Source organism: Stegodyphus dumicola, chromosome 1 (assembly GCF_044657685.1).
Source record: "Stegodyphus dumicola isolate Sdum_Otavi_A_Nest chromosome 1, ASM4465768v1".
NCBI classification, from domain to species: domain Eukaryota; kingdom Metazoa; phylum Arthropoda; class Arachnida; order Araneae; family Eresidae; genus Stegodyphus; species Stegodyphus dumicola.
This window is the reverse complement of record NC_140768.1, coordinates 120,596,991-120,622,772: the sequence shown is the minus strand read 5'-3', so window position 1 is coordinate 120,622,772 and position 25,782 is coordinate 120,596,991. Positions and strand designations below refer to the sequence as shown.

The 25,782-nt window shown below is 32.4% G+C and overlaps 1 protein-coding gene across 1 annotated transcript in view; it reads left to right on the top strand.

The window, feature by feature from the left end:
* LOC118191451 (uncharacterized) overlaps positions 1–25,782 on the top strand; it is a 474,239-nt gene that overhangs the window by 440,724 nt on the left and 7,733 nt on the right. Inside the window, exon 6 of the mRNA XM_085814123.1 lies at positions 13,327–13,620. Coding sequence (XP_085670249.1) covers positions 13,327–13,620 — 294 coding nt within the window. The remainder of the gene's footprint in view (positions 1–13,326; positions 13,621–25,782) is intronic.

Here is a 25,782-nt window from a genome sequence, read left to right as displayed (position 1 = left end):
ACATAGTTGTACTTTAACTATTTTTATCATGCTTTCTAACGTCGCTCAGGAACATTCTTTACGTTACTGAGATGAAATCTCATTTTTCTAAAGTGCGAATTTGTTGTAAATTTCTAGTCGAAATGTACGCTTTGAATAATATTTGATGGAAAACTGTCCTTATGCTACCTTCTCACTGAGAACTTTCATAAGTATTTCATTGGACTGATCCTTGAACACAGGGCAAATTGTATGTATTTAGTGGTGTTGCCCCATAAATATGCCCCACGTTTAATTTATGGGATGAGTCATTATCCTGCTACTCTAACCCACTTTATTTCCATTTTACTCTATATTATGTATTTAGATGCATGTTTATATTTTATTGTTAATAATTCCATTAATTATGACGTACGTGTGTCATAATTAAGTGTGACTTACAATACTGCAGGCACCCTTTTAACTCCAGCAAGAACGAAATAACATCCACATTTAACTGTGTGAAGCAGATTCTTTGATTCATTAACGTTTTTCATTTTACTCATACTCTTTTTATCTCAAACCTAGTTAAGAGTTTTAATTTACTGTCATCGACCGACCGATGGCGAAGTGACAAGCGTGTCGCGCAGCTGCGCCACAGGTTCGGGGCTCGATCCCCGGTCTGTGCAAGGTTGACTCGGCCTTTCATTCCTTGAATGGGTCGATAAAATCACCACCAAGTTCGCTTGCAGGCTAAACACCGGGGGTCCTGCGACAAGCTGACCACTTGCCCAGGACATATGCTGATGCACTCTGGGGCCCAAGGTCAAGAAAGCAGATTTTGGGGCACTGCAGGTCGTGGACCACTAGGGCTGTTGCAAAACTGAGGTTTTTTAGTTTAATTTAATCTCATTTTCAAAAACAACTTCTTGCACAACTTAGCTTAATTACCGAACTTAGCTTCTTGCAGAATGCATTTATTTTGGAGTTTTTTCGTGAAGGCTAATCTTATCTTCCATAACCTCTCCCTGTCGAAGAATTTGCTTCGACAGGGAGAGTAATACGGCCGTGAAAGCTTTGACAGCTCGTATTGTAAATTGTTATTACAAATCAAATAGCACCTCGTTTTTACTTCCTTGTTTAATATTGTTGTTGCTAGTAAGAAACACTACTTATTGAAGTTTTCTTAAACGGCGCATAAAAATACTTCCATCCACACTGCCAAGAAAAGATAGTCGATCGAAACAAACCTGATTACCCTCGGTTTGAAAGGTCATAAATCTTCGAATAAAAAACTGCGCGACAACGTATGCTCTTCCTACCGAAATTTGATTAAAAGTTTAACTTATCTTCCTACCCTTTAAAAGTAGCCTCTTTCACGAAGAAAAGGATCTCTTTTGATTTACTTCCCTCTTCGAACAGTTTGTATTTCTGGTATCAAACACAAAATCACTCTTGTGTACTGCATATACTGGAGATTATGTAAAGCCTTTTGTTAACATACAGTTTTTAGAGCCAATCCCGAAGTACCAAAAATAAATTAGTACTTTTATGGTGCATTTAGATTTCTTGCACTCACTCTAATCCAAAAAACAGGATTTTTGATACTTTTTCAGTAAGCGCATTCAAAGTGTAGTTGCTCCCCCCCCCCGAACCGACGTTATATGAATTTTTTAATACTCACTACATTTTAATATTCTGAAATATAAAATTAAGTAAATATTAATATTTTGGAATATTAAATAATTTATGAATTTTTTAATAGTCCCTATATTTTAACATTATTTATATATTTAACTTTTCATAGTTCGTACTAATTATTGCATTATTTTGATAAAATAAATGCAAATTTTGAATTAAGTAATTTTTCTTTGATTTTTGTTAAGCGTAAAAAGTAAACTTAATGCAAATTTATGATAACTTTCTGAAAACTGAGATTGAAATTATTCATATTTTTTGCTGTCTGCATTAATTAGGATATTTATACATTTTTGAAATACTTTCAGTGCTCTTTCAAATTTAAAAACTTCAAACTTAAAAATGCCTCAAATGCAGTTTAACGATAAAAATAGCCTTTTTAGCTCAAACGGTGTTAACCTAGAACGGCTATTAATTTGGTTTTGGCGTTTTGCGTTGGTTCACTATAAATGTCGGTTCACTTTTCAAATTGTTGCCACCAAATATTAGAGCCCTGTATTATATTTAAAAAAATTAAACAATGAAAAAATCTGCATAAATGTATGTTTGTTTCTCGCATTGTGATAAAATAACGATACCTAGAGCCATCAAATTTTGAATAACGTACGTTTCTATTCGAATATGGGCATCTGGAACCCCAAATTTGGAATTTGTTTTATTATCTATTTAATACTTTAACGACAAACTCAACGATTTAAAAGCGAGCAATGGAAATACTGTACGGGAAAAAAACATTTTATCTCCAGCGGCGCGGAACTGTGTATCAGAAATTCTAAAGATATGCTCATTTTAAAATTATTTTGCGACATTGATCTCGAACTGAATTTTATAGTTTTAGTGCGAAGAATATGACATTTAACACATAAAGGTAACACACAAAACCTTAAAACAACGCCCCTTTGGACGTAATGTAAAATCTGAAAGCTTTCAGATTATACTTTTTTTATTTTCTTTATTTTGTTTCCATAATAAGTAATGCAACTTTATTAAAATTGTTAAGTCTTGTCACTACTTTTTTAATAATTTACCAGTCTCGTATTATATTTAATTATATTGTCCATTAAAAGGTTGACAGTTACCACCCACAAAAGAGTCTTCACAAAAGATCAATTCAATATTCTGGTGTTACATTTATCCTTTTGTAATAGTTGTTCATCTGTTTCTGTATTTATTTAAAGACTGATTTTCTTCGATATTATTTTGCTGTATCTCCTAATGTAATATTATCTTTGTTAGGTTCATAAATATAACTTCGCCCTTTTTCGGATTAGCAAAAGGCATTTTTTTTTCGAATGAAGGAAATATTTATTCAAAGTATTGTTGCAGGCGTACGGGTTTGTAATAGATTGAATGCAATGCACAGAACTGATGATAGCTTGATAAAATTGTTGATATTTTTACCAAAAGAAATACTTTACAATTCTGTAAATTTCTACAAAAGTACTCATACAACTCTTCTCTGTATTAGGTAATGCAAACTAGTTACTAAAGGTTGCTATCGAACTTTCAAATACAAACGTTCACAGATTCTGTTGCAGGAGCAGTTCTACTAACATCGTCTATTATAAAAGAATGGAAACGTGTTTATACAACTAATATTTTAATTAGGTTGGTTAGGAATCAAACACTATTAAATTTTATTAAAATGAACTAAAACATTTTGTCGAATGGCAAAAACCTTAAGCATGCAGATTTACTCAAACATAAGAACTAACATAACCTAATTAAAATTAGGGCGATAGTTGATATTCTTGGCTTCATTTTTAACTTCTCTTTAGTAATAAAATTTACAGCAGTTTTAGTGCAATCTGAGCTGTAATTTAAGTGCTTATATTGTGGAATACTTTCGCTTCTACGGACACCGAAAATAGCTTTTGAAACTCAACTTTTAAAGTACCTGGTTGTTATCGTCTTTAGAGAGAACTCTTAGGAAATCACAAAAGGGTTTAAGATTATTGAATACTTGTCGACATTTGATGCATTCCTTGGAGTAATAATGCATCCATCTTATGCATAAATTATAAGGAAATCCTCCCTGAGTATAATTTAAAATACAGATCTTGCAGAGATAGTAATTATCCCACAAATGAACCGTGAAATAACGCTAAAGGTTTAAGCTTCTTAAACCTTGTTTGTGCATTGAATAGACTGCAGTTGTTGACTGTATGAATAATTTCAAATAATAGACGACAGCATAGCGAATATCGATTCAAAAATTTGCATCGTAGAATAGATCTGCCTTCCTAAGAAGGAGGGGGAGAACTCTTGTTAAATTCCTAGATAAGGAAGAGTATTTGTGCTGTCATCCCAAATTTAAGATTCTGATTATGTTATGATCTTTGTCACCATTTCGAGTGTGGTTGTATTTTAGTGTTGTCAGCGAAAGATGCCATTCTAAATCGATACTACTCGAGATGGCATGATATCGGAAAGTCGCATTTATTTTAATATGAGGAAAACCGACATAAATTAAGTTACAGCTGAGGTTATATGCTGTGTGTGTAGCGGAGTTGCTCAAACTTTCTCGTTATTTATTCAGATTACGTTAAAGGAATCAAATTTTGAATTTGTTTCCTGAAATAGTCTCACATGTTTCAGATTTTTATCACTTTAAACTCACATTGTGTTGCGCTAGTATTATCTTCCGTTCCGACAGCTTTCGCTTATTTGTCGGAGCTTATTGCCATCCGACAGCTTACGTCTGAAAATCTGAAATAGGCATATAAACTTCGATCCAACATAAACAAACATTACCTAGGGACCGTATGTCATGCAAGTTACTTTATCATACCTTACAAACGGCGTCCATTATTATTAACTGACATAATATAAATTTTCTTATCATGTATACTTCTATCTGCATATCTAAGTAAAGGAACTGTTATTTGGTGAGAAACTATAGAAATGTTCTTAAATCCTCCGACATAATATCCCACTTGCCTACATGTGTTACTTATTAACTACATACTGCAAGCAGATCACGAAAAATACTACATTATACCGTATGTCTTCGTTTTAATACGAAAGTAAGTTTGTTAGATCTAAATCTAAAATTAAATCCAAATTACGCTAGAGAAGCGTTAGAAAAAATCTGATGTGGATACCAAATGACTTTCTTGTACGGTCTATTAAATTACACACATTTTTGCTGCATTTCACCTAAACTTATTTTCTCGAATTGCATTCGAGCTATATTTCTCATTCACATAATTCAGTTCTTATTTCGCGGCAAGGCGAAAATACATAGAAACTCAAAACATCTTTATTAAAAATTGAAAAATACAGGAAAACGTAAAACACCAAATACAATTAAAACAGTTATTTTTTTTATAATTGAAATTAGAGATTAGAGTTTCGAACCAAAAACAAGCAATTCGGCTAACGTGCAAGAAGGCAGATTCCAAATGTAAATAAATGGCTACTCCGTTAGGCTTAGTCGCACTTAAACAACTTTCAAATTTTTCATAATTCTACAACTACCCCATGCAGATTAACTCGACTACTCCGTTAGGCTTAATCGCACTTAAGCAACTTTTAAATTGTTAATAATTCTACAACTACTCCATGCAGATTAACTAAAGGCATAAAAACTGAACCTGAACATAAGAACAACATAATTCAATCAATTTTAAAGCAAAAAAGCTCAGTTTACCAACATATAAGAATAAAAAGGAAAACTGAGCTAACTGAGCCGAGTAACAGAACGGGTATACTTTAATATATATATATACTTTAATATATATGTACTTCTGGTGCATGCGATTGCAACCAAAAAGGGAGATGCACAACAGCATATTATAGCAGTCGTATATAGAAAATTTCAGAGTTCTGAAGCTACTCATTTTTGGGTTATGCGAGATATATACATATGTACATACCTACAGATATCAGGAGAAAAATCTCTTCTGAATCCATTTTAAAACCATTTTTAATCCGTTTTAAAGGGAAAAAAGACATTTATTCTGTCCGTACATACAGATGGGACGCAAAAGTATCGTTTAGATGGATTCGAGAACCGCCAAAATGGATATTTTCGTTGAAATATGATACCAGAAATTTTTCGCGATTACAATACTTCCTTTAAAAAGCACAGAACCACGTGTATAAAAACTGCGTTTATTAATTTTTAGTCCAAAGGCACTTTGTCGCTGATGGACTTTTGTTTTCCTTTCGCGATTTTACTCTGAATGTCCGTTTCACTTTTCAAACTGTTGCCACCAAATGTTAGAGTCCTGCATTATTTTTGAAGAAATTAAATAATGAAGAATCTGCATAAATAAATGTATGTTTCTCGCATTGTGATAAAACAACGGTACCTAGAACCATCCAATTTTGAATAACGTATGTTTGCACTCGAATATGGGCATCTGGAAGCCCAAATTTTAAATTTGGAATTTGTTTTATTATCGATTTCATATTTGGTAAAACTTTAACGAATTTTTGATTAACAAACTCAACGATTTCAAAGCGAGCCATGGCAACACTCTACCGAGAAAAAAACTTTTTTGTCTCCAGCGCGCGGAACTGTGTATCGGAAATTTTAAAGATATGCTCATTTTAAATATTATTTTGCGCTATTGCGCTTGAACTGAATTTTATGGTTTAAGTGGGAAGAACATATTATTTAATAAATAAAGGTAATATACAAAATTTTTAAAAAGGCCCCTTTGGACGTAATTTAAAATCTGAAACCTTTAAGATTTTTTTTATTAATATTTTAGTAAAGACACTGAGGCTTAGAATACTAACCTAAGATGCATACGCTTTCAAGCTTATATTTAGTATTCTGTTCCTTAAGATAGATCTTTCTACTGGATGAATAGCAAATTCTAAAAAACGATTTCCAGATGCTTTGATCCGGAATGCAAAGCGTATAAAAAATCGAAAACGCAACGCACGCAAACAGAAATAACAGCCTTTTTTTGGGGGGAAATACAGTCAATATGCTGCAGAAGCACGTCATTAGAGTGTATTTTATCATAAAAATGTAAGCTAATGTTTATTAATGCATCCAAATTTTTAAAAAACTGCTGTGCGTTATTTGACATTAATACGTAATACGTTTACTTAGACATTGATACTTTTCCGTCAACGTATTTTTTGTTGGCATGAAAGAAAATAATATAATTTAGTTAATTTTTCTATGCTGTGTTTTTTTTTTCGATAGTTTATTTTATTTCATGTAGCTTAAATTCGCATAATGCAGTATTTTTAGGAATTTAACAAATGGGTTATTAGGGGGTTAGCTGTAACGTGATCAGAATTAAATTTTCCAAGCTTTTCAGATATCCGCACACTCCATTTTTAAAGTCAAACCACAAATTAGAACAGTGTACCTGTAAAACGAAATTCCTAATTTTTCGATAAATTTGGTTTGGTTTATTGAGTTTACGACAAAGCACACTAAGCCTACCTCTCTAAGAGAAAGAGTGCCTTCATGGAGAGCTTTCTAAGGGAAATAGATTTGTATACAAGTTGCACATGGGGAAAAACCACGAAAAAGCCTATACAGCCAGCCATTTTCCTGGAATGGAACCCAGGTAGGAACCACCAGCTTTTAAGCGACTTTACTGCTCAGCAGCTGGTGGGCTTTTTCGATAGGAAAGCTTTGGGTTTGGATTTGGATTTATTAGTTTAGGACAAAGCACACTTGGCTGTGTGTCTAAGTAAACAAAATATATGGGCAAGGCTCTAATAAATCAGACTGGATCAAATGTAAAGTAATAAACAGAGAGTGTTATTTCACGCAACGTTTATTGACGAACTGAAACATATGTATAATTATGACATCACGGTTTTTTTGTACAAATAAACACTACTGCCATCTATTGGCGATTCGGAGGATACATAAACTTATATTTTACACTAAGGAAAGGGGTGCTTTCCTGTGGACTTTAAAAAAAACTGGTCCAAAATCAATCCCATAATTATCCAATTCATAATTTGAATCTAATTTGATTTACCTACGTTCAGCGGTCTAATTCCCTTGAACGTTTGTATACTTCAAAAGAAAGAAGTTATACATTATTGCACGAAACGGTTTCAGTGCTAATTATTACGTTAAAATAAGAGAAATTTATCTGCCAAAAGGAGGGATCCTTTTGTGGATAACTTTCTAATTCTGCTTGAAATGGATATCTCTATAATGTCCACTGTGGCACCAATAAAAATAAGTAATTGCAGTACAAATCATCCTTAAAAATTCCAAAATTATCATTGGTAATTTAAAAAACATATAATTATTTGAGCCTCGACTTCTATGAAAACTTTCATGTACTTTATAGCGTGAAAAGAAGTATATGTGATTACCATTTCGAGTTCTGTTTTTGACTATGCAGTGCCAAATTGAAATAAATTTTATATGTTCTGTCTAACATGCGAAATGATACAAATGTTAGCATATTCGGATAATCAGCATTTTACGATTCTGTTATAAATCCAATCGCATACAAATCTTTTCAAATAGCACTTTTATGCTATATCTACATTATGATTTAAAGAAAATGAAAAAAATATCTTTGAAGAACGTGAAATTTACATACTGATTATTCCAATAATTAAATTATAATTATATTAAATAATATACAAAATTCAGCAACTAGCATACATGCTTCGGAATAAATCTGATTCAAATCTTATTCTAACACTTTTCTATTATCCTAAGCATCGTAATATCTCCTATGCATATCTAATATTTAAGTAATAGGATGACGTCTAATTTGGTTTTATTCAGCTCGTAATTACTTTTTTTGCCTTGCATTTGTAAGTATATAAGTATATTTGTATTCTTTATCGATGTTTTCCAGAAAGCACTGCAACATTAATTATCGGCGAATTAATGAAATATTAGCAATAAAATAGAATAAAACGTTTTACTAATATGAATTTGTGCCAGCTGTTCTAGAAAAGAATGGTTTAATAGTAATCCTCGGGAAATACTTTCGTATCACTAACATTTCTTAGGGCAATTAAAGTTCGGCTATAATCAAAATGCCATACATCTAAGAATTGTTAACTTCTTGAAACTATTTTATTCGTCTAGTTTAAAACTAACATTGCACTGAAGGTATGTATGTTGGTGCTATAATAAAAAGCTTTATTGCTAAAATGCATTCACATTTTATTATTCATACCATCAAAGAGAGAATTACCAGTTGTGTAAAAGCCTAAAGGCAGAAAACAAAATATCCACAGAACTCTTGTCCCATCGTTGACACTTACCTTTCACTATCTATCCTCTTCAGCATCTTCTAAAACGTTGTTTATCCTTACAAATTTTTGTCAGTTATTATTATTCTAAAACTCTCCTTCTTTTTAAACTTTTTCTAACTGTTGCCATTTACTATTTTCTGAACTCTGTCTTGCCGGCACGCCTTACAGATGATCTTTTATATCTAAGTTACAAAAAAACTTCTAACAACCACTTTAATTGTATTACTTTTTTAAAAACCTTAACAAACACTTTTGGGCCACCGTTAAAATCTTAAACCCATCAGACTGTGTTTTTTCTTTATTATTATTATTATTGTTAGCGCTCGGAGAAAATACGAAGTAATGTTTGTCCATTTCTTTTCCGTGGTGTACATATAGCGTGTTTTGCATTAAATATTATTTCTTTCCCGTGATATATCTTGTACAGTGTGTGGTATACTGTTCTGTAACTCACCTTAATTAATTTACTACTATTAAAAGTGATATCCTTTATTCCTACCATTTAATAAAATAATAGATAGGAGCTAGGAAAAAACTTATAATATGTATTTTCAATTCTTTTAAACTAAAATTTTAAAAAATCGGTACGTAATTTAAAAAGTTTATTGAAACAGAGAAGAGAAAAGGTAAATAATGGAAGATTCTGAAAAAAAAATTCAGTGCCTGTACCAGAATCGACAATAGGGCTTCTTTGTAGTTAGGAGGGTCGGAGTGGTTTCCTCTTTGTTACCTGTACCAAAATTCAATTTAATGTGCAGTTGTCATGTATAGAACAAATTAATTGACGTCCCTCGTAAATAGTGCCTTAGACAGCTGCCTCTGTTCACCATATTTGTTTACCATAGCGACACTCTGGCGCTAGGTTCACTTAACAGCGTTATATTTCGTTCATATTATAATAGGAATCTAGGAATTGCCATTTAAATTATGGTGTCAACTACTAAAGAGTTTTTACTATTCTTTCAAGTAGTTCCAATGGCAGTTCGCATCATATTATAACTCAGAATGCACAAAATTTATATCATTTGAAGAATTATCTAATTGTCGCCTCATGTTCTCTTCAAATACTATAATAAATCTAGAACGATGTATAAAAGAAATTAAGCAAACAAAACAAAAAAGAAACAGTTTTTCACAGACGATTCAGTATTTCTCATTCAATTAATTCAGTTCTCACTTCCCGACAAGGCAAAAATACATAAAAACTCAAAATATCTATATTAAAAATTATGAAGTAAATCTTAAACACTTGTTTCCTCGAAAAACATTCCAGAAAGAATTAAGCATGATTTAATTCGCAATAATAAATGAAAGCGTTATCTTTGTTGTTGCGAATCTTAGTCTCTCTAGATTGGCAACAAATCTACTATTCTGCTGTTTCAAATGTAAACAAACATCTCCGCCGTGTTATTTAAAAATTAACCGCACTTAAACAGCTTTTAAATTGTTGATAATTTTACAAATATTGCTTGCAGATTTTCTAAAGGCATAAAAACCTTAACCGGAAAATAAGAACAACATAATTCAATCATTTTTAAACCAACAAATGCACAATTTAGAAACATATAAGAATAAAGAAACGGAAATCACTGAGCCGGGCAACAGAACGGGTATATATATATATATACTTTGATATATATGTACTTCTGGTGCATCCGATTGCAACCAAAAAGGGAGATGCACAACAGCATATTATAGCAGTCGTATATAGAAAATTTCAGAGTTCTGAAGCTACTCGTTTTTGGGTTATGCGAGATATATACATATGTACATACCTACAGATATCAGGAGAAAAATCAGGAGAGTAGATATATATATAAATATATTTAATAGTAGGTAGAAACATTGTTTACACAACACAAAACACATATTTAATAGTAGGTAGGTTCAACGCTGTATTACTAAAATATTAACAAAGAAGAAATTTTTTAAAAAAAAATATTAATCTGGAAAAAAAACTGCTAACACGCGAAAAAACTGTTAAAATTAATGTTGGAAGACATGCGAATGCACGAAAATTTTAGTAATAGAAATATTTTAGTAATACAGCGTTGAACTATTTCGTGGAGCTACAGCTCCTGGTAACTTTTTAGCAAGATCGCTGCAATGTTTCTACCTACTATTATTTCATATCTTTTTGCAGCATTATGCGCAAAAATTTTTAAGACCAAATAGGTCTTACATCTCATTACTTGTTAGCTTTACAATTTCTGTTTCAATTATAAATATATTTATATACGTTTGGTGCGGCCGATTGCAACCAAAATACGAGTTACATGTTATACGAAATTTCAACTTTCTGAAGCTACTCGGTTTTGAATTATGCGAGATACGTACGTACGTACGTACAGACAACACGAAAAATTCTCTTCAGAATTCATTTTAAATCAGTTTTATAATTTTTTGGGTGGAAAAGAGGGTGCTACTTTGGTAGACGGTCGCACGGATATTTGGCGATTTACTTTGGCGCAGTTGTTGGCGCGGATTTTACAATCATCAGCCGTCTTGAAAAACGCTGTTTTTACGTATTTTACGCATAGCAAATTATTCGAAACTTTAAAAAAATAAATATCGTTAAAAATAATGGATTAATTTTTGTTGAAAACGTTGTTTTTTAAGATGGCAGGCAAATGTAAATAAATACATTTACTACGAGTATAAAATTCTAAAGTAAAGTTAAATTATTACTTTCCCATAGCAAAGAAATAGAATAAAACACCGCTTTAAAAACATTGCGCCAACGTTTAATTGGATTAAAATATTACATAAATTGAATATCGAATTAAAACCCATCATACCAACGTTTAAAAGAATTAAAATATTACTTGAATTCAAATACTTTAAAATAAGTAAATAAGAACGCTTCGTACACTAGATCTAAAATGACACCAACTAGTTTATTGCCGGTAAAAAAGGAGGACTGTCTAATACTTTTTTTTTACCGTTATAACGGTTATTTCTTCCACCGTTACCACAATACCATATACGGCGGTCCTCAGAATCGGCTCTTCTAACGATCTTCATCTGTGATCCACATTTCTCGCACTTCATTGAAGAAGCAATTAGCGAGGTTTCCTCCAAAAATTTTAAATAAATTTCCTCTGACCCACATAGCTATTTATAAATAAATCTTTAATTAGGAAAGCCAGGTTGGCCAAAATAAGGCCTCAAAGGACAATTTCTTTATTCTGATACCAATAATTCTTGGTAATTACCAATAACAACATTAATCTTTGAAAGGGACATATCCGTTTCCTATGAAATCTAAGTAATTGAAGAGATTAATAATAAAATTTTAATATGGCGGGGTAATGCACAAATATTCAGTAACCATAGTAACCAATCAGGGAGCTGATTACTGCTTGGTTATGCACAAATATTCTGTAACCAACTAGGGAGCTGATTACATCACGCCTAGAATTAATATTATTTAAATAATCATGCATAATAAAATGATTTTTAAAAAAATGCAAAATTAAATTGTATTTTAATAATTAACAGCCATAAATAATACTTAAAACATTAGATTAAATTTATAGATATTAAAACCAATTACTTTTAAAGCAAGGTGACGTCATTGATTACATCATCCACAACATAAATTATACTAAATGTCATAAACAATAAAAATTTTATTTCAAATAAAAATGCAAAATTAAATTGATTTTTAATATTTAGAAACCATAAATAATAGTTAAAACACGTAATTTATGCATAATAAAACGCATTATTTTTTAAATAAAATTATAACAAAGTATCAGTTACCATAAATAACTTGTCCAGCAATGGGTTTACCATAAGTCGTATCGCTCGCCAAAATCCGTGCAACCGTTTACCAAAGTAGCACCGAAAAGAGTCTTTTGTTCTGTCCTTACGTACAGATATCACGCAAAAACATCGTTAAATTGTATTCGATAGCGGTCAAAATAGATATTTTCGTTGAAATATGCTGCCTCAAACTTTTTGCGATTGCAATACTTCCTTTTTACTTCGTACAAGGAAGTAAAAAATCAAATGAAGTTACCATAAACATTAATTAAAGCAAGAATTGGTAACTAAAATTTTATCGGAGTAATTCTAGGAGTGGTATACGCAACTGTCATCTCAGTGCTTTAACGTCGCTGCGTCATTTTCATTTATATTACTTCAGTTGGGATACTGCTCATGAAAGAAAGATGTTTCCAAAAAGTAAAAAATAAGTAGAAATAAATAAATAATAGATTGATTATATTAAAAGAATACTTATTACTGAAATTCATTCTTTACCAAAGTTCTATTACTTTATCTGCATTACTTTGCCTTACTCAATGTGTGACTAAAATGCTTGTTAAATAGCACATGTTAAAAGATATAGCTAACAACATATTCTTGTATTTCTCAATATGAGCTGTTTAATTTGTTCACTAATATATTCTAATTGCACTTTTTAGTAAATGTTGTCACTTTATTACCTTTCAGAGAACAAAGCCAAAATAATTGGAGGGCCTACGCTGTATATCAACAGTGGAAGTACCATAAACTTGACATGTCTAGTTAATGAGAGTCCTGTACCACCAGATTACGTCTTCTGGTACCACAACGGTAAAGTGATCAACTATGACTCACCCAGAGGCATCAGCGTCCATACCGAGAAAGCTCAGCGTACAACCAGTAAACTCTTAATCAGCAACGCGCAACCGAGTGACTCCGGAAACTACTCCTGCATACCTTCCAACGCTGATCCCGCAGCAATTGGACTTCATGTACTCAATGGTAAGTAGTAAGAATATGCATGACCTTTAGTACAGAATGTGTTTGTTTCAAATTCCGAACATGCTATCTTATGTAGTATTCGTTACTGTTCTGAGTTAAATGTTATTGCATAAAATGCATTAAGCTCATTACCTCACGATCTGACTTACAGCATGTCCAATAGACGACTTTACGATCTTTGTTCCTAACCATATGGTCTGACTTTTAATTGTTATTTTGATTTTCTATTTTTAAATAAAAAGATCCAATTTATTTGATTTTTTGCATTAAATGCATCAAGCTCATTTACCTTACAGCATATCAAATAGGCGACCTTACGATCTTTTTTCCTCCCCTTATGGTCTGACTGTACCCATTTTACTGAACATTTACTATATTAAATGCATCAAGCTTATTTACCTTACGGTCTGATTTGGGGCATATCCAACAGGCGACCTTACGATCTGTATTCCTCACCTTATAATCTGATTGTACCCATTTACTGTATTAAATGCATCAAGCTCATTTACCTTATGGTCTGATTTACAAGCATGTCCAATAGGCAACCTTACGATCTTTATTCCTCACCTTATGGTCTAACTATACCCATTTTCTTTACGGTCCATTTACCTTTCCCAAGCCCATTTACCTTACGGTCTGACTTACGGCATGTCTAATAGGCAACCTTACGATCTTTTTTCGTCACCTTATGGTCTGACTTTCCCCAAATACTGTATTGAATGCATCAAGCTCTTTATCTCATGGTCTGACTTACGGGGGACATGTCCAATAGGCGATCTTACGATCTTTATTCCTCACCTTATGATCTGACAGTACCCATTTGCTGCATTAAATGTATCAAGCTAATTTACCTTACGTCTGACTTACAAAGCATGTCCAGTAGGTGATCTTACGATCTTTATTCCTCATATAGTCTGACTGTACCCATTTACTGCATTAAATGCATCAAGCTCTTTATCTCACGCTCAAACTTACGCCATGTCCAATAAACGAACTTACTACCTTTTTTCCTTACTTTATCGTCTGATTTTATTCGTTAAATTATTAGTCTCCGGTTCAAACCTTAATAATTACAGTGGAACTCCTGTTTAACAAAAATAAATGTAGATTTAACGATTTTCTTGATTTCACGAATTTTAATTGCTTTTCCAACTAAACTTAATTAAAAAATCTCGATTTAAATTGAAAAGAAAGTAAAATGAGAGTTCCAGCACAGGGATAGCTTCCCCTTTTATAACATAGCGTCCCCTGAAAACTGATTTTATGCATAGCAGCCCCCCTAAAAACCTGATTTTTTTTCTACACTGTAGGCCTGTAGCATCAGATAAGGAGTGTTTACTGATTCTTCATTTAGCAGATAAGATGACTTCACACTTTGATAAGAGATTATCTTTGACTGATTTCCCAATGTTTTTGTTAATCGATTTTTAGCCTTTGTATTTTTCGTCGTATTTCAACTATTTTACTACGTGTATGATGAATATTTCCTAGGTACCCTTAACAGAGCTTAGTCTCGGATTTAATGATTGATTCAGAAGACTTTAATTTTAGATGTCAATTTTTTATGTTCGCATTTATTTTAATCTTTATAATTTCCTGTATACTCAGAATTTTACTTTATTTTTTAAATCTTCTCTTCATAATACCAGATCCAGATTTACTTTACGTAATCTTAATTACATGACTCATTTTTATTATTAAATTCATTTTACGCAGAGTTTCTCCATATTTGTTAGCCAATACTTTTCACTTATTTGTTGTAAATCTTTTCCCGTTAGAAATGGATAAAAAATATTTCTGAAAACTTCATCCAGGTTAGTAATTTTTTTCAACTACGTAAGCTCTGTTCATATGCAAGTGGGAATTTTTCACATTTCAAATATTCGGGTAGAAGTATTCCTCGCTTCAAACATTGTTGTATCAGATCATGCAAGTGAACTTTAGCTTCTGAATATGGAAACGTATCGTTTAAAACAGCAGCGGCCAAATTCTACCAATTTAAATTGACTTTGTCAAATTCTGAACAATTTAAATTCTGTCTTGGGGCCGCTGACGGTATACTATGTTATGTTTAATAAATATAATAAGTTAATAATAATAAATTTTTAAAACATCTGTGGACTGCAGAAAAATATCTCACGGTGTGCATGTGAAATGACGTCTGAGACGAATTTTAAAATAATTGGAAGAGAAATCTTAAACTAACTTTTGAATTCACTGCTTCTGTCTTTATCAAATGCAGGTAAAAAGAAGCGAACTGTCATTATATATCGTCCTTATATGTAATGTTTCTGGCGCTAAACCATCCCAAGCATCATTTTGGAAAATATTATGAATTTTATTCGGGAATTAAAGAATGATATGGTACCTAACTCCATAAATAATTAATTAAAGATAGAGTTTAGTTTAAAGATAGAGTTAATTAATTAAAGATATTAATTTTTATTACAATTAATTCGACCCTCTGCTAATCATGTTACACAATTTTAAAAACATTATTACCAGACGATTTGGTGAAATATCTACAGCAATTGCCAATTTTTCTCATAATGTACTATGCATTGATTTTGACCAATTGGTAATATGATGATAATGAACCAAGGGGAGATCCTACGTTGATTATGAAGAGGAAATACAATTAATCACGTTTGCAGATATTATTTTTGGCCAAGAGACTAAAACATTCATGGGAAAATAAAAAGAAAAATTAACGCTTTACAAACAATTTATAAAAAAAAATAAGTGCGAAATCTTTATAAGCAGAGATTTTAATATCAGTTTGTTTCCTAGACAGTCATTTATTGTACGAAACACATCTAAAAATATTCCCTTGTATTAAAATATAAAAATTCCATTGTTTAAAAATATACTTTGTGAATAAACTAGCTTCTAGTTCTTCACTTTACTGAGATCTTCATACTGATGTGATTTTTGCTGACGTGTTTTTGGGCACAATTATTTGTGCTGTATTGCATATCTGTCATATCTTTATTGCATATACGTATATTTACGATATTTACGAGTCTTCCTTTGTAAATGAATCTAAATTTAACGAATTTTATTATCCGTCTCGAATTATTCGTTAAATCCGAATTCGACTGTGATTGCCAAAGAAAGCAATATACGTTAGTATAAAAATAAATATTATTACATAAAAACTACTACCCGTAGTGAATAAAGTAAAGTAGCATAACATATATGATCAAGCTGCTACAACGAAGTAACAAAATAACACATTTATTTTTCTAGAAATGCACAACCTAAAAAAACTTTAACATATTGTTGTTGTGTCACTCGTCTGATGATAACATTAGAATAAGCCCACGAAACTCATCGTGGCAAAAAGTGCAAGACTGCACCTCTCGTTGGCAACAGCTTTGAGCTCAATACAGGGTACAGTACGACTTTGCTCAGTTCCGACCCAAATTTTGATGAAGATCACGGGGAAACGGGTCCGAGGATCTCCCACCCCTCTTACCCTACCACTAACCTCTCAAGAGGGCTTTCGGCGCGACGCATATTTAGAGTGCCTCCATGCCACACAGACACTATACATTTACAAAACACCCATGCCTTCTCCAGGATTCAAAAGCGGGCGCTTCGGTACGGCAGTCTGCGTCGCTAACCACTATCCCAGTTGGGCGGCAAACATTAGCATTACAACAACTAATGAAGGGTCCGTATTTCTCCTGTCAATATGCACTATAATATGTAATGAAGCATTTGACTCTCATGTAAAACAGAGATAGATCGCTCTTATCTAGTTCAAAACTAGATTTGAGCGTATAGGGTTCTTCACACTTTTTGTCTAATATGAACGTCAAGAAACCTAGTGAACTGTGTAGCGAATTACCGCTGAGTTCAAACAACTAAAAACATCGACTCGATAAGGGTTAGAATACCCTTTATTTTATTCAAATAAGAATAACAGTTGGCCCCTCTCTCGGGCTTACAACCAAGTCTCGGGCTTTAACTCAGAATAAGAAATAATAAACTATAATTAACTAAAGGATACTTAAGGCCCATCTACACGTAGCGATTTCCTCGGCCGATTTAGCTGGCCGACAATATCTGAGATAGCTCGCCTGTCCACACGGAACAATTTTCTCGTTAGTACAGGAATTCACTCAGCCACGCCCTCTACAGCGTCACACTGTCTACGATTTGTAAACAAAGCTTATGGTATTGTCAAATAATCAAAATAATGCATGACTATTTTACTTTAAATTGCTACTATAGATGCAGCTACAATTCTGAACTTAGCTACTGCTACAGAAGAGAGAGGGGGAAAAATGCGTTTGGACCAGAAATTAGGTCAAACGAAGAGAAATTCATAGTGCCTTCGTAATATCCTGCTCCAGGAGTTGCCTATTGAAGACACGGTACAATTCGGAAAGTATTTACGGATGATGCCGCGTGATTTTGATTTTTTGCTAAATTTAGTTTGCAGCAAAATTTTTAAAAAATATGTTTTTTCCTTGTGTACTGAGTACACAGATTACTCCTTTTTTTATTTTATTTTATTTATTTATTTATTTTTAAATTTCAATTTCTGTACACTTAAATCTTGAAATAATGAAATAACCATGTTTCAGAAAAAATAAGTAACTACTGTGCCTTAAATCAAAACCTTTATTAATGAATAAATAGACAGTAATGTCATGAATATCAAACCAGTATGAGTAAAAAGTCGTAATAAAGAATAAAGATAACTACATTAACAAAGCAACAGTGTAATTTCAATGCAAAAATTTCAAATAAGAAATATCATACAGGTGCAAAGTCTTAAGTAGAATATTTATTGAGTAGTATATCTATAAGAGTATATTTATTTCTTCTAAATATCAAGTAACATATTTATTTCTGCGCCTTGCAGGCACAGAAAGTCCAGAAACAAAGTGGGGATCGAACTCACGATATCGATGTACGGAGAAAACCTGCTCTGCTCTTTACCACTGGGTTATGATCGCTCGCCCTCATGGAGGTAACCTCATCTAGGAGGGGTCGAAAAAGCTATGTACTTCGTCACCTGATTAACTCCCATTTTCGGCGAAGTCAATGAGTCTCTGCGCTGCTTTAAATCGGCCCGTAATTTCTCGACTGGAGATTTGCTTTCTGAATTTTTTCAATAAGTGCGACCACAGTTTCAAGTAGTTTCTGAATATTTTCATCTAGTACCCATGACATGACATCATTAATAGTTTTTGGAACTTTTCTTAGGGAAGTTAAAGTAATTTTCACCCCGAATAGAAAATATTTGAATGTATAAAGTATTGGGCTTTAAAAGCTTACCAAAATAGGAGAATCCCTTAATTTTTTATTTTTAAAATTTACATTATACTGGTGTCCCACAACACAACATTTTCATTATAGAAATCTATTAGTTGAAAAATTTGAGTTTCGCTCCAACGAAATGCAGCCATGTTTATTATTCCAAATGAAGAGAAAAGCACGTGATCACTCAAAGCAATCTTATTAGCTAGAGACTTCGATTTTATCGTACTCTAGTTAGCAGTCAACACCAGTTCCGAAATCGGCAGAGAACATGACCGATTTTTGGCGCATGCGCAGATTCTTAAAAATTGTTGCTCTACGAAAAAGTCGGCCGAGAAAATGGCTTCATGTAGACGGGCCTTTAGCCGAGGCTAAACACAAGTATCTAACGTTGTTGGCCCTTAACTAGCCGGCGAATATCGAAAGGAGAGTAATAATACAGCCAACCGTAACAACTTCAAGACAAACTTAGCCCAAAGGCAAACACGCGCTACTAAGGATTCCTAGCACTCTGTAACGAAGTATGTTGAACCTTACTTAAATACTTCTTCTAACACATTTGCATTCAACGCGATTCAAAAAACTCATTCTGGTAGGGAACTGTAAGTTGAAGCAATAATTGATAGGAAAGGTTTTTCAAATTATAAAATTAAAATATACCTTACAAGCGATTATCTGATTGATTGTAATCTACATGAACCTGCTCTGATATTAGGTTACAGTTAATATACAGCTTTATATCCATCTGTCGAGTATTTTTTTTCCTATTTCTTCTTACTATGCGAAACCCTTCTGAAAAGAATGCAATTTGAAACATTAAGAGGCAAAAAAGCGGAGTTAAGTGCAATCTTGTTGATAACTAAAGCATGGAAAGCTTTCTTTCAACTGTACATTGGGGCAGAAACTCATACCTTCATAATTTATCCAATTGTAAAATGTATTTAATTACTCTTAGAAAATTTTGAAATAACATTTTTATCCAATTTACGTCTGCATGAATATGATATTTTGCGAAGAGAAATGTATTTTATAAGCAAAAGTGTAGAGAATAGTTAGTTAAAACTCTGTTCTTCTTTCAACTATTCTTTCACTTTTTTGGACAAAAGACCGATACACGTTAGATTACACTTTAAAATATACGCAGATTTTATCTGTTTTTCAAAACATTTCAAGACAAGATATGTATATTTTTGCAAAGCCTTTGTAAAATATTCCATATATGTGTTCCCAACTTAAATCTTCCTATTGTTGTGCAAAAGACTTTCAAAACTTTCGATATTTTTCTCAGGATTTGTGCTTACACAAGAAAATGGTAAAACGTAAAGGCATATAAATACATAAACCAAAATATGGAAATAATTGCTAGAGAACGTTGACAAAAACGTTCATTGTTGTATTGAAAAACAGGTAAATATTTTAGCAATGAAATCTGTTATATTTTTCCATTGGTCACTTATAATGCAATTAGAAAACCTAGGAAAATGTTATTCGATAAATTATAAAGAAATATAATTCCGGCACTGAAATTCATAAAGTACACGGTTACAACGATAATGAGGAAATTTTTACTGAAAACAATTTATTACAAGGTTTATATAAAACAAAGATGTAATTCTTTTAGATATTGACTTTTGGGGGGATTGAAGCATATTTCCCTTCTGTAGGTTTATATGGAATTTTTCGGAAACTCCGATAAATCAAAAGCGTATATTTGTAAGATATCCTTTTCTTGATCTGGGATTACAAGACAGCTATCTGCTTAAGGGAAAGGATACTTTCGTACAGGACTTTCTAAGGGTAACTGCCTTGTATGCACGTTACACATAGCGAAAACACGTAAAACAATAATGCAATTAGCCCTAAAATAACCAATGGGCCTGGATTCAAACTAGTAAGTTTAGTGGTCTTAACTACTCGGCCATTAATGAGATTATTTTCTTGATCTGTTTTTACTTATGGATCTTTCTAAAGAATATTTTGTTGTGGCAATCAAATACTTTTATAATGTTATTGAAATAGTACACGAATGAATATATGATTTGGATAACAAAAATCTAACTCAATATAAAAGCATATAATTATTCAATATTTTATCCATTGCTTTTTCCTTAAAGTCTGAGAACTGATATCCCATTAAAATTTTTTTAATCTCATTTTTAAATAATCAGTTCCATTAATAGTCAAATAACAAAAATTAGCATTATATTTGCAAATTTCCACAGATGGGCCTGGCTTCAAACTGTCAGTATTTAGTGGGTTTTCACCTTTGGATCTCTCAAAAATATCGTCACAAATCCTTTCGACCAACTTAAAACATTCGCTTATCCCATCTGTTGCGAATTGTGCCACATTATATGCTCTTCCCAAAATTCATAAAAGTGGTATTCCTTTCCGGCCTATTGTATCAAATTCAGGCACTGTCTTGCACCCGTTAATTAAATATTTAGTTTCTAGACTTTCAACTCTATTAGAAAATAGCATTCTTCCAGCCCACCCAACCCCACTACAGCTGCATGCTGGTGAACAAGAGAGCTTGCGTAAGCGTCACACACAAGCTCGCCCGTTCGCGTGGCATTAAAAGTAAGCGACGTTCGCTCGACCTTGACAAAATAAGCGAAGACACGTGAGACACCAGAATTTCATAACCGGTTGTACAGGTATAATCTCACAGCACTAATTGTACAATTACATCACATTTGATACGGAAAACACCAAAAGGGAGAACGGATCAAGTGTCTCCTCCTTCACTCCTCTTTTTCCTGCTACCAAATCATTGTGGCATCAATCCTGTCTCCATGTGGGGTCCACCAGCGGCCGAGTGGTAAAATCGCTCAACTCTGATAGTTCCGACCTGGGTTCGATTTCAGACGAACGGGCTGGCTTCATGTGCGTTTTCGTGGTTTTCACATGTGTAAAGTGCATACCATCCAGTTTCCCTTAGAACGCCCTGCAGATAACCTTAGTGTGCTTTTCTATAATCATTTAAACCAAGCCAAACCAACCTACGTCCATGCACCAAATCGCTCGAGAAAACTTTTGGCTAGTCAGTATTGTAAATGCTTCCATAGGGCACAGGAAATTTTCGTTTACAAACATCCGTGCCTTCTCCGGCACTAGAACCTGGGCCTAACGACACGACAGCCAGCATCGCTAACCATTATACCGATTAGAAAGTCTCCTTACCATGTCATTCTTTTTCCTTGATTAATGAGCCATTGTCGGTATTCATATGTCCATTGAAAATAAGCACACAAGCTTCAACCATAATAGACCTTCTTGTATTAGTGATTTTATGATAAATCGGAAACAAGGAAGTCCGTGGCTCTCTGTGAAACATGAAAACTCCCTGTACTTCTTATTTCGTAGATACAAAAAGAGGTTAGTTTCCGAATTATATGTTTTCGCGTTGTAGTTTAACAGTAATAGACTAATAGCATACATAATGACTCCGTACGTATGCTTGCCTTTTCTGCGGTATGAACACTGTTCCTAAAGTAGTAATAAATCTAATGTGCGTATAGTCACTAGATTAGGCAAGCACATGAAGGAGTACCAGAGGTAAATGCAATTAGCGAAGACAAAAACCAAAAATATCTTTTTAAAATATTTTCTGAGTACATATTCGTTATTTCGAATGCATTTCATTCTCTGCATATGAATTTGAGGGAATTTCAATAATTTTTAAGAAACTTCTTACTTTTTTCTAACAGAATAATTTTTTAGAATGAAGCATTGGCGGAATTGGAAAATCGGAACACCATAAATAAATATAAATACATTTTTGAAATTAAAATGCAGAAACCATAAAGCTAATATTAAAGAAAAGATTTCAAATACAAGAAAATAGGATCATTTGTATTCAGTAAGAACTGAATAACGTGTTAGATCACTATATTTTTTTTTCAGGTGTAACCCAAATGTGTTGCAATAAATGCCTACATTCTTGCTAATAAATGTCAATACAAACGCCGAGCACTGTCCTGCAAATGTTATTCCGTATTCTCTGAGATTGGAGAAAATAAACTAATTGTCGATACATGCCGACTTGCCCGTTGCAGATTCTGATGAAAGGACCATCTAACGTTTCTATGAACCAAAATGCAATCAATTTAAAACCCAATCAATTTGCTGAAAGGTGCTAGCATTTCTGTGTACTATGTATAGATTTCATTTCCAATCATCATCATTAAATTCTTTTTTTACAGCATTTTAACAAATTTTAACAAACTTCACAGCAAATTTTGAAGTATTCAAAGAAACTGTAATGAAACAAAAGCAACTGGTTCCATAAAGATACAGCTAAATATTCTCATATGCATATTATTCAATTTTCTCAAAAAAGAAGGAAACATAGCGAAGAATTCATTTCATTTTATGATCCTCTTTATAAGTTAATGAAATTTACTCTCTTTTCTGCTTAGAAATGAGATGAAAAACAATTTCCTTGAATTGAAAAATTATCTCTATTTTTTATGCATATATTTTATTGCCTAATTAGTTTTCAACTGAAGAAAAGATTTATTTAATTCATAAAATGTAAATTAATCCTCACTTAAAATACAGTAATGGATGCAGATACCTCTGAAAGTTGAATAATCCATTTAGTTAAATAATATTGCATTCACAGAGTCATTAAATCTCCACTTGAGACGGAATGTAAATCTTAAGTAAACTGCTACTCAAGCGCAGAAAATGGGCTTCAAAATTTTCATTTGGAAAAATTATTTCATTTAAAAATAATTTTAATTGGTTTATATATATATATATATATATATATTAAGAAATTATTTTACAAAGTTCTAGTAACTGTTAAAACAATTTTTTAAGTATGGCTTTTGCTCGAAAGGTCAAAAATATTATTTTGAGAGCTGTAAGTTAAATTTTTTACAGCGGTGGATACTTTATATTTTACACCAGAAAATAAACATAAAGCAAGTAAGTAGCAGAATTTTTTGTAAGTTTAATAGAATAAATAAATTATAATAAGTAAACAAATACTTCAAAATTTTTGTTAACGATTAATATGTTTCATAATGTTGGCAAAACGATTAAGCTTTCTTTTCATTAAACAAATATAGTATTACATTTTATAAAATCACAAAATGTTCATTTGTTTCAACTTTTATACCGAAAATAGTACAAAATTAGTTGTTAGCAGATTCTTCCATTTTAACATAGCATGCATGTAATGATCAGTTTCCAGCTTTCAATGAGTCGTCGAGAGGTAAAGTCGCTGAACACTGGTAGTTCAGTCTAGGTTTCGAGTCCCGGTGAACCGGCATTTTCGTGGTTTTCCTCATGTACAATCTGCATACGAACAAGTTTCCCTTAAAACGTTCTCCACGAATGCATCCCTTTGCGTCTAATATAAGGTTTTAAAATAAGTACTTTTTTATGAATTGCAATGTAAATATGTGTAATATATCATCTGGTAAGAAAACAAAATTATTCCCGATTTTAATTTCATTCATTATATTATTTGATTTTACAACTGTTCCTTGCTGCTGGATTACCGTCTACATGCCCCAGCTATGGGAATTACAAGAATTTTGCGAGTGAAATAAAAATTGTTGTATCAATTATTCCGTAACCATTGCGAAACTAAAACTCATATGGCTCAAAACTGACTGTCACTTTTTATATGTATTGATTTAAAGGAGACGCATACATAAAATGTTTGGTGCAGAAAACTTTTATCTTTTCCTTCTCAATGAGGCGTCATACATTTTTATATTCTGTAAACATTGTAAAACTTGCTCTTTCTTTTCGGAAGAAGCCTAGATTTTTAAAGCACATCCTTGTATACATAGGCAGTACCTTAACTCTTATACACAACCCAAAAAAGGTTTCTTCAAAGTTAAAAATGTTTCAGACGTTCAGAAAATTCGTTACTTTAATTACACATTTCAACCATCATCAGAAGAAAGCCTTGTGTGGGAAAAATAGATAATTTCAAATTATTTCTTATTTTGCAGAGATTGATCGATTTTTCTTCGGTCTTGATTTATTGATTGATTTATTTCATGCAGAATTAACGTGTTATATAGAGACTGATTTAATCTTTTTTTCTTATAATAACGGTGTGTAACGGTAGCACACTTGGAGCGTATTCGAGAAGCCCAGGTTCGAGTCCTGGCGAAAGCTCATTTTTAACATCTCTTGCTATCTGCTTCAAAATGACCTAATAACTCTCAAGTGCTGCTCGAACTAAAAGATGATTGACAATAATTCGTTACCACCAGGATTTGGCAATTGCGTTTCGAGTCATGGCGAAGGTATTGCTCATTTTTCATGTATTTCTGCTTCAAAATAACCTAATGACTCTACAAATGAAAAAGACATTTAATAAAACTGCTGTTTAAAAATGTAATATTTTCATAGGTAATGAGTGATTTAATTTTTTTCTATGAAGCGGCCTTCGTAAATAGATTAAGTAGTTCATAAATAAATTATAGATTGAATGTTTGATCATTTATCTGGAGCAAATTGTAGGTTGATAGCTCCTTATTTTGTACATTATAGAAGAATTTTAAAAGTTTTAGAAAAATTTGATGAAATTTTCTGACAATTTATAATTGGTGATAATTGTACAAATCGAGTTTTATCTTTGCATTTTCAGGTTCCCGTAATGGTAATTCATTTGCGCTTGATTCACAGTACGTTAGCTTAATAAATATTTTTGCATATGAAATATCTACTTACATAAATCGTACTACTACAAAATTCCTTCATTGTATTCAGAACCTTTATTCTCGAATTTCTGCTTGCAATTTAAATATGTCCCCACAAGTGAAAGAAAATATTAAGTTACACACCGTTTAAGTTAAATATGAAAAGTTAGTTTAATGTTATCAACCTAAGACACGTCACTTTAAAGAGTGAACTTCA